The sequence below is a fragment of the Macaca mulatta genome, chromosome 7 (assembly GCF_049350105.2).
Source record: "Macaca mulatta isolate MMU2019108-1 chromosome 7, T2T-MMU8v2.0, whole genome shotgun sequence".
Lineage (NCBI taxonomy): Eukaryota > Metazoa > Chordata > Mammalia > Primates > Cercopithecidae > Macaca > Macaca mulatta.
The window spans coordinates 164,056,200-164,066,773 of record NC_133412.1 but is presented as its reverse complement, the minus strand read 5'-3'; the positions used below and the strand labels follow the sequence as shown (position 1 = coordinate 164,066,773).

The window sequence follows — 10,574 nt, the reverse complement described above, 5'->3', positions numbered from 1 at the left end:
AGTGGGGTCTCCTGATTATGAGATACTGGGGGTTGGCTTCTACTGCAAATGAGAGTTGGCACGGGGTTGAAGCAGTGGTCTCTGGTGGGCTTCATTAGCGGGACTGGGCAGAGCACCCTGGAACACTGACATATTTCTACACTTGCAAAGCTGAGACTTTAGACCATGCTTTCTGCACCTGACTCATGCTACCCAGGGCCCTTCCTGAGCAGCCAATCGGCCTCCTCCATCTGGCTGTCCCTCTCAGATGGCAACAGATGGTAAATTAGAAGCACCAGCTTTGGTGCCTATAGCGGAGTCACCCAGCAAGTTTTCCATTGCTTTGTCCCTACAATGGGAACCATGGTTCCAGGCGGCTGGAAGTGGCCCTTGGGAAGAAGGTCAGGGGACCCTCAGGGAACTCCAAGGGGGAGGGGCACAGAGCCATCTTGAATCCATCCTCAGAAACCCTGCTCAAGACAATGGCACTGATGCAGAATTTTTTTTTTTTTTTTTTTTTTAAGACGGAGTCTCGCTCTTGTTGCCCAGGATGGGGTGCAATGGCGCAATCTTGGCTCACTGTAACCTCCGCCTCCCGGGTTCAAGTGATTCTCCTGCCTCAGCCTCCCAAGTAGCTGGGATTACAGGCATGTGCCACCTCGTCTAGATAATTTTGTATTTTTAGTAGAGACTGGGTTTCTCCATGTTGGTCAGGCTGGTCTCAAACTCCTGACCTCAGATGATCTGCCCGCCTCGGCCTCCCAAAGTGCTGGGATTACAGGTGTGAGCCACTATGCCCAGCCTAATGCGGATTTTATAAACAATAACCTTGTCCATGAAAGCAAACCTACAGACTCGAGGTCTGATAAACCTGGAGGTTGGATAACTCAAGTGTGGCATAGTTATGCCACGGAATATTATGCACTAGAGAAAAGAAGATACGATGCCATTTTCAGAAAGCTCAATACAAGTGAAACCAAACAATATCGTGTATAGCAGGGGTCCCTAACCCCTGGACCACAGACTGGTACCGGCTAGTGGCCCATTAGGAACCAGGCCGCACAGCAGGAGGTGAGTGGTGGGTGAGCAAGCGAAACTTCACCTGTATTTACAGCCGCTCTCCATGGCTCACATTACTGCCTGAGCTCCACCTCCTGTCAGATCAACTGCGGCATTAGAGTCTCATAGGAGCACAAACCCTACTGTGAACTGTGCATGTGAGGGTTGCATGCTCCTTATCAGAGTCTAATGCCTGTCTCCCATCACCCCCAGATCGGGCCGTCTAGTTGCAGGAAAACAAGCTCGTGGCTCCCACTGATTCTACATGATGGTGAGTTATATTATAAGGCAATAAGAATAGAAATAAAGTGCACAATAAATGTAATGCGCTTGAATCATCCCGAAACCATCCCCCCACCTCCCCGTGCCCATGGAAAATTTGTCTTCCATGAAACTGGTCCCTGGTGCCAAAAAGCTTGGAGACCTCTGGTGTATAGGGTTACGTGTTGTACCCACATTATAAGAAGTGGCAGAAAGCAAGTTTAGTGATAAAACTAGCTAAAAAACAAAGCAAGGGTATAACAAACACAAAAGTCACAATGTAGTTAACTCTGGGGGAGCCAATAGTTTCCCTGCTGGTGTTGATCTTATTATTATGTAGGTGCCCCTTGATTCTGGGTATTTTGGTATGTGTCAAATATTATATAATTAAAAGCCAGCCGAAGCCAGCTATCATGACTGCACTCTCATTACTCACGCTCCGGGGCCTGCGAGCTGTGGCGTGGTTTCCAGGTTCCCCACGAGCATCGCTGCAGCGACCGCCCACAGCAGCAGCTGCTGATGGCTCACACCTCCCGGGGCTCCGAGTCCTGTCCCTGGCTCTGGCAGCGAGATGACAGGGCTGTTGCCCCGGCAGGGTGGGGCCAAAGGTTAGAGGTGAGCATTCTTTCTGCTGGCACACTGAGGCCCCTTGTGGATCCGGGTTTCTGGGTTTCTGTCTCCCCCTTCAACCTGCCCATCGGCTTCAGACAGTGGATCCCCACTTCCCTGTGGGGATGTTCACTGGGATGCTCACCTGCCCAATCCCAGCCCCTCCACCTTCCTTCGACTCATTCATTCATTCAACCTGTATTGACTGAGTACTCACCGTGCATCAGGCACCGTTCTCAGTGCCGGGAATGCCGTTGTGAACAGAACCACACACACAAATCCCTGCCCTCCTGGGACTTTTGTTTTAGTGAGGGGAGGCAGATAATACACCCTCAGTTAATAACCATAGATCAGGTGGGACAAGAAGAAAACTACAGCAGGGTAAGGGGGTAAGGGTGAAGGGAATGAGGGGGAGCGAATGTGCACAGAGTGGTCGGGGAAGGTCTCTGTGAGGATGTGACCTCCCTCCGTGCCTTCAGAAGGAAGGTAGGGAGGGACTACATGGATTTCTGGGGAAGAGCCTTCCAGGCCAGGCGAGCTAGGAGAAAGGGCAAAGTTCTGACCCCTCCTCCCACCAGTGTCTCCTTCCCCTAAGCTCCCTCTCTCCTACCCTGGCCACAATCCCTCTCATTCTCTCTGTTTTCTCTCTCTCGCCTGTTCCCGTGCTGCTCATGTCTTCCCTTATTCTGTTTGCCCAGGGAATCCAGGCTTTCAGAGATGAGGACTGGGAGGTCTCCGGTACACACAAGCCCCCTATTTGTACTGGCCTTTGGAAGGAGCCTACAGCCTGCCTCCACTGCTGCTGGCGCCCCAGCTGTTCTTAAGGAATTGGACAGAAGTCAGACTCCCTTCCCAGCTGTCCTCCACTTCTTTCCTGCCAGGCACCCCAGGCCCCATGGTGGGATTGGGCCTATAGGCTGTGATTTTCCACATCCTTGTCAAACCTGTACTACTTGAATGCCTAGAGGAAAAGATACTGCCTTAATTACTATTATGAGCATGAATGCCTTCTTACTCCTGAATTTAGCTGAGTGCCACGTGCAGGTAAAGTCACCTGGAGAACCATCCGGGGACTTGGTCCTCATAGGATCACTTGTACCTCTTTAGGGTTGCTGTGGCAGCTGCCAGAGTGGCCTGGGCCACGGATAAGGGCCAGCATATGGCAGGCAGAGGCGGAAACAAGCCCAGAGGCCACGGGCCCCAGCTCTCAGGCTCCCACAGTGAAGGCCCAGAGGGTTCCTTCTCTCTCCTGCTTCAGGCTGACAATGTTTGTCAACCTCTGCTCCCAACCCCTATACCCAGCAACCTCTGCGCCCAAGCACATGGTCTGAAGAATATTCTGGCGTTGGGCCCCTGTGGGGGTGGCCTGTCATGAAGGTGGAAGCTTGGAATGTAGTGACATGGATTCATTATTGGGGTGTTACATCCTAAGGAAACACACTCGCAGGCTGGCTATAGACCTTGGGGACTCCAGCCTTGTTCATTTAAGCTCCTACACGGTGCCAGGCCCTATGTGGGGTGCAAGGGACAGAGAGATGCAGAATGACAGCTGACATGGCACCCCGTTGGTGCACTGGCACTGTTCTTTTTTTTTTTTTTTTTTTTTGAGATGGAGTCTTGCTCTGTCTCCCGGGCTGGAGTGCAGTGGCATGATCTCGACTCACTGCAACCTCTACCTCCTGGGTTCAAGCGATTTTCCTGCCTCAGCCTCCCGAGTAGCTGGGACTAAAGGAGCGTGCCACCACGCCCGGCTAAGTTTTTTATATTTTTAGTAGAGACGGGGGTTTCACCATGTTAGCCAGGATGGTCTCCATCTCCTGACCTTGTGATCCACCCAAAGTGCTGGGATTACAGGCGTGAACCACAGTGCCCGGCAGCACTGGCACTGTTCTATGTGCCCTACCTGTATTTCCTCATTTCCTCCTCAACCAGCTCCAGGGGGAGGTAGCACAGTCAAGGAATGGAGGCCTGGGGAGGTTAAATGCCGTGGCCCAGGCAGCACCCGCCCTCATGAAGACACCTTATCAGGTAGGGAGGCGGACAGATGGCCCTGGTCATTTACCTTCCAGTGTGGCAACTGAGGCACTGTACGCATTAGTCATGATTAAGACCCTGCCCCTTCCCAGAGGGAGACGGCAAGTGCTGTCACACAGGGTCTGTAAGATGTTGAGTAAGGCTGCCCTGTGACCTTTGGACTGTGTCTGAAAGGAGGCACAGGAGTCTGCCTCCTGGACCAGACGGAGAACGTTCCCAGCAAATTTGGAGGACAGACTGGAGTTGGGAGAACAGGAGGGTGTCGGGAGAGAGGAAACATGTCTTGTGGAGATTTCTTCTCCTTCCCTTCCTGTCCCCTCTTGGTGGAAGCTAAGGGCCAGGGCGCTAAAGTGTCCCCTGTTGAAACTCTAACGTTCTAGTTCCCCTTTCCCTGGGCTGTTCACAGTGTCCAGGGCCTGTCAGCTCAATTTCCATCACCTCGGCAGTCCCTGAGGCACCTGAAAGTGATAGTGGTCACATCAGAAAACGTCTCCTGATCTTCCCTCCTCGCCTGTCTTAAATGTCTGTGATTCAGCCTCGTAATTGGTAAACTGAGGTCCACAATGTGTGTTCTTCGTCAACTCCGGGCTGTGGTGGGGATGAGAACCTGCATGTGACTGCTCTTGGAAAGCTGGAGTAAGGGCACCTAGAAGGAACAACGATGACCCCTCAGTGCCTCCTCGTGACTGCGGGCGGGCTACAGACCCTTCCAGACTGACAGCTTCACTCTCAAATGCAGGGCCCAGAATCCAACACCGCCACCACCACAGCTCTTTCCCTGGCAGTATTCTCAACACTGCAGTCACAGTGACAGTCCAAAGTGTAGGTCTGATCATGCCACTCTTCTGTGAAAAGCCCTGCTTCACAGTGACAGTCCAAAGTGTAGGTCTGATCATGCCACTCTTCTGTGAAAAGCCCTGCATGGCTGCTCCATGTCACCAGAGTAAAAGCCAAAGTCTTATAATGGCCCACCAGGCACTACACAGAACTCCCCACCAAACTCTCAAAGCTCAACTCCTGCCTCGGCCCCTCTCCCTCACTCCACCCAGCCCCTCTGGCCCCTGCTATTTCTCCATCCCACCCAATGTGCTCTAACCCCAGAGCCTTGCACTTGTGGTGTTCTCTGCCTGGGATACTCCTCCCGCAGAGATATCCTCATGGTTCCCTCTTACTTTCTTCAAGTCCAATGCCACCTCCGTGAGGCCATCCCTGACTGCCCCATTTTACATGGCAACACTTGCTCAGGCCGAAGTGCGTTCACTGCTCACTGCAGCCTCCACCTTCTGGGCTCAAGCAATCATCCTGCCTCAGCCTCCTGAGGAGCTGGGATTACAGGCATGAGCCACCTGCCTGTCCCAACGGTGTTCCTCACTGGACCTTTCTCTGTTTCTTCAAATAGCCATTTTTACAGTCTAGTTTACTACTTTATTTTGCTTAATTTTCCCCCCGAACTGGAATGTAAGCTCCCTCAAGACAGGAATTTTGTCTTTTTAGTTCACAATTCTATCTCTGGAACCTGAAACAGCACCCAGCACATAGAAGGTGATCACTAGACAGTTGATTCACTGAAAGAACACAGCGGGACACCTCCCTAGCTCTCAGTCTAGGTGGCCAACACAGGAGGCCCCACCAGTGACTGTGCCTTCCCCTCAGGGGGCCTGAGAGCTGGCATCTGAGAGTGGCAGTCCCTGCCTGGCTCCGCTCAGCCGTCTAGGGCACCCTGGCAGGTGCTGTGCCTTGCCTGAGATGGAGGAGTCTCCGTCCACCTCTGGCTGGGTAGGGGCTAAGGCTGCGGGGCAGAGGGGCACCTGCTAAGGGGCACAGGCTAACCGGGCCCAGGGAACCGCTGGCCACCTGAGATGGCAGGACAAGCTCGGACCAGCCTCCCCCGACCCCTCACACCCGGCTCACCGGTCCTGCCGGGCGGTGACCTTCCCCAGGGTCACTGCCCTTTCTTGGCCCTACTCCTGGGGGTCCAACCCGCTCCCAGGTTGTCGCTAGCTCCCTCCCGATCCTCTCCCTCCCCTTCATCCTGCCCCGACCCCCACCCCACCAGACCCCTCACCCGCCCTTGGTCAGATCTCTATCCTACCCCCCTCCCCCACCCCCACCCCCACTTCCCCTCGGTCTCCACCCCGACACAGACACCCCCAGTCCCTCCCCCTGGCCTCCCGGCGCCCCCCGCCCTTCCTCCCGCCGGCCCCTGTCTCCTGCCTCAGGCCCCACCCCGGCCCCTGCCCCGGCCCCGGCCCGTGCTGCGGCTCCGGCCCTGGCCGGCAGGGGCCGCTCCTCGCGGCGCCCGGGGCCCCGCCGCGCCCGCCGCCGCCGCCCGCCTCCCCGCCCCTTCCCCAGCCGGCGCTCCCGTTACGCCGCGGAGCCGGGAGCCGGAGCCCGAGCCCGCGGCGGCAGCGGGAGGCGGCGAGGGGGCGCCGCGGCGGCGGCGGCGGGGCCTGCGGGGCGGGCGGCCGGGCCCGGCCAGGCCGCGATGGCGACCAAGAAGGCAGGCTCGCGGCTGGAGACGGAGATCGAGCGCTGCCGCTCCGAGTGCCAGTGGGAGCGGATCCCCGAGCTCGTCAAGCAGCTGTCGGCCAAGCTTATCGCCAACGGTACGCGCCGGGCGCGCCGGCCTGGGCTGCGGGGGGCGCCGCGGCCTCCGCGGGAACGGGCCCCCGAGGCGCGGCCGGGCGCGGGGCGAGGGCAGGGGCGCGGCCGGGCCGCGAAGGAGCTGCGGCCCAGGGGATGTGCGCGGGGCCGGGGCCTGGGGGAGCCCGGGTGCCCCGGAGTCACGCGGTGTGGGGGTCCGGGGGGCGCCAGGGGCCGTACCGGCGTCCGGGGTTCAAGCGTGCAGGGCGGGCTTCTGCGGAGTCTGGGGTGTGGGGGGGTCTCAGCGAGTCCGCTGCTCCACCGGGACCCCAGGAGGTCAGGGGCCGGCCTGGGGCTTCTAGGAAGTTGGAGATGATGGGGGTGAGGGGGTCCCTCAGGACACGGGTGAAGTCCACAGTGTGTGTATGGTGTGCTCAGGCAACCAGGATGTGTTTATGGGGTCTTGAGAATGGGGTGTTGTACATAGACCCCTGGGGAATCTGGTTTGTAAACATATGGTGTTTAAGGGGTTCTGGGTGGAAGCGCAGACTCGGGGTGTGTGGGGTGGTGGTAGAAAGCAGACTGGGCTGTGTGTCCTGGCGTTTGGAAAAGTAGCATCAAGGCTGCCGACCTAGAGAGGTCAGGGTTGGGAATAGAGGAGAAATAGAGTCAGGGGGATCTGGAGGGAGAATATTGTGGAGCGAGATGAGAATGTGGTTGAAGAATGTCGGGGGATGGAGTTGGGTGGGTGAGGGGTTGGTGCCTGGGCCAGAAGGGGGTCTGAGGCAGCCTTTGAGTAGGAGCCTGGTGCCTGGAGTTGGTCCATGACCCCTTTCACTGAATTGGTTCTTGTACCCAATCAAATCAAAATTGCATCCAGAATCCCATTCCAGTGCACAGCTCCACGTGGCCTTATTTGTTTTGGAAGCGAGTATCTTTAATATTTGCTTGTCTTTTAGTACCCGCCTAAAGCGCAGCCACCAGCGCACGGTGGCCAGAGGGCAGAGGGTTTGTCTCATTTCATCCTGGGCTTCCCCAGGCCGAGTGGCACATGTTGGCTGAACAAATGAATGAAAGAGTGAATGAATGGATGGTGGCGCTGCTCTAAGAAAGGACATCTGCACTATTTTCAACCTTCTCACTTCAGACTACCCAGAAAGGAGAGGGATGTCACGTGTCCTCCTGGAGGGTGGTTTGTGTCCTATGGTATTAGTGTCTGGAAATTAGAACTCGGTTTTGCACACTCAGTGATGGGTGTGTGCTGTGGGCAGGTATCTTCTGGGTGAACGCAGGTGCCATGGTGGTGTCAGGGGCAGGGAGATAGCACAGACCCTCTCTGGGCTCCGCTGGGTGGAAAATGTGGACTCTTCTCAGTTATGTCAGCCTTTGAGGAGATGGTATTCAGTGCCCTGGGCCCCACAGGCAGCTTGCCCTTACCCTCCGTGTCAGGCACACCTGCTTCTCCACTTACCTGCAGCATTTTCTCTTTTCCTCTCAGAGTTGCACAGTCCTGGGTCTACTTTGTGGCTTCCCAGCTGTGTTGGCATAATGACACCTTCTGTGCAGGTTGACGTTAGGATTAAATGGGTTTATTTGTGAGCCTCCTGGTCTTTTTTCTTCTGAATCCACTTGGTTCCTGCTGTCTTTGCTTATTCATTCACCCAATATTTGCGTGCCCACCTGTGCCAGTCACAGAACAGTGGTGAACAGCACTGACCAAGCCGCTGCCCTCATGCCCTCACCCTGCTCTCAGGAAGCAGGTAATAAGCAAATACGGAAATAAATAAACAGCACAGCTTCAGATGGTGAGAAGTGATTGAAACAAAATAGATGAGTTAATGTGATTGAGAATGACAGGCAGATGAAGGGGGACTCAAGCAATGGTGGTCCCTGGAATGAGAGGGTAGATGGGTTTTTGGTGGTGTGGGCCCTTCCTATTCACCTTCATGGCCCCCGAAAGGCTTAGCTGTCCTCCCAGGGGCTGCTCCCGATGGCCTAAGATGCAGTCATGAGTGGGGCTTGGGGAGTGGGGTTTGCGGGGGCACTGTGGTCCATGGGTCTGTGTGCAAGTTCAGTTTGGGAAACTCATGGCAGATAGATTTTTGTCCTAGAGACTCACATGGTGAGTGGTAGCCATTGATGGCAAAAAGTTACCCAGACTTGAAAAGATCAGAGAGAATGAGTGCTCAGGAAAATAAAACGATAAAGCCAAGAAAAAGATGAAACCAAACCAGAGTGGTTGTGGCTCTCCTTTGGTGTTCAGAGGAGTGTGTGCAGGAGGGGCCTTCCCTTCCTTTGACTGGGGAGGCCTTCCCACTCTCGGGCTGGTAGAGGGACTTCTTCCTGGCTTTTGGGGCACCGACTCCCCCATAGATTCTCAGGTGCATGAGCACAAGTTCTGGGCAGATTTTGCAGAATCCTGAAGTTAAAGCATCTACTGCTTAGAATAAGGAAAGCAAGGGAATGTCATGTTTGTCATACTAATACAGTTACCTTGAAAACAACCCACAGGCAAAAAAAAAAAAAAAAAAAAAAAGTACAGTGTTGGGAGCCAGCCAGACGGGGGCCTGATTCTTGTGACCTTGGCCACTTCTTGACTTTGTGACATTGGCCAAATCACTTAACCACTCAGAGCCTCAGTTTTCTCATTTTGAATGGGATTTAAGTGACTTAGCTTGCAGGCGTTGTTATGAGGGTTAAGCTAGTATCTCTTAGGGCCAGCCACTCATTCCTTCCTTCCTTCCACAAAGATTGAGTACCTGCTCTGTGCTAGCCACTGTTTTAGGCACTGGAAATACACCAGTAAACAAAACAGACAAAAATGGCAAAAATCTCAGCCTTTACGAAACTCACATCCCAGTAGGGAAGGGGCAGGGAGACAGATAATCAATATAATCCTTAGGTAAAGTTTACAGGGTGTCAGATGGTGGTCAGTGCTATCAAAGAGAAAAAGGGGAAGGGGAATAAGTGCTTTGGAGTGGGCTGGGAGTGGAGGATGCAGGAACTACTAGTTTAAATAGGGTGGCCCTGGAAGGCCTCCCCAAGAAGGCAGCATCCGAGATTAGACCTAAGGAGGTAGAAAAGCGTGTTCTAGGGAGGGAACTTCAAGGGCAGAGAGTGGCGGGGCCTGGTAGGCCGAGGGTAGGGCTTGGACTTTCCTGTGAGTGAGACGGGGCCATGGGAAAGTTCTAAGCAGAGGAATCCCTCTTTCCCAAAGCTCTCACTTGTAGTGGGCTTCGCTACCCAGCAGCGTTAGCTCCTTACGGGAAGGAAGCATGGCAGCCCCACCCCGTTAAGGACTCTGAATAGTGGATGCTTTCAGAGCGTGCTGCTCCAGCCTGACTCCTTTGAGATGAATTGGTTTAGACGATTTGCCAAGAGGTGGATAAGGAAGAAAAGGACAAATGCCAAGTTGAAAACTGAACTCAGAAGACTGTCTTCTTCCTCGTACCCTACTGTAGTCACCATTTTCATTGCACCATCTCAAAAAACCCAAATGTGGTGGTAGCTAGGTGTGCACCAGGCCCGGGTGAGTCCCAGCGAGAGAATGGTCACCTAAGTAAAGGGTGGGGCTGGGAGGCAGGAAGCCTAGGCCCTCGTAGGCTGAAGTGTGGCCTGGGGATGAGGCGCAGGGGCACCACTGGGAACCTGTGAGAAATGCGGATTCTTGGGCTGGCTTCAGATGTGTGGTGTTAGAATCCACATGTCAGCAAAGTGTCCAGGGGCTTGGGGACTCAGGGAAGCCTGAGGTGCCCTGGCTTGGAGCTGAGGCAGCAGCCTGAGCACTCAGGGATAAAGACAGGACTGCACACCAGCTTCATGTGGCTTCACAGGTCGGTCCTGGTCCCTGGGAGGACAGGCCCAACTGTCCTCTCTCTCCAGAATGTTACCCTCCAGCCTCCCAATGATAAGGTCACCACTGTGTGTGAAAGTGCAGTGACCTGCACCTAGGCTAAAATTTGGACCTTACCTGTGGCGGCTAGGTGACCTCCAGCCAGTTTCTTAGCCTCTCGGAGCCTGCCTTTCCTCCCTGCTCAGCCAGCTCCTAG

At 54.9% G+C, this 10,574-nt stretch overlaps 1 protein-coding gene and 1 pseudogene across 3 annotated transcripts in view; both read left to right on the top strand.

Moving 5' to 3' along the window:
* The first annotated feature begins 342 nt into the window (after window positions 1-342).
* LOC144329798 (uncharacterized) lies at window positions 343-4,439 on the top strand (annotated as a pseudogene).
* Window positions 4,440-6,292: 1,853 nt separating this feature from the next.
* Window positions 6,293-10,574, top strand: part of TTC7B (tetratricopeptide repeat domain 7B) — a 276,351-nt gene continuing 272,069 nt past the window's right edge. For all 3 annotated transcript variants that reach the window (XM_015144366.3, XM_028851745.2, XM_028851741.2), the window contains exon 1: window positions 6,293-6,548. In XM_015144366.3, coding sequence (XP_014999852.2) covers window positions 6,428-6,548 — 121 coding nt within the window. In that variant the 5' untranslated portion in view covers window positions 6,293-6,427. The remainder of the gene's footprint in view (window positions 6,549-10,574) is intronic.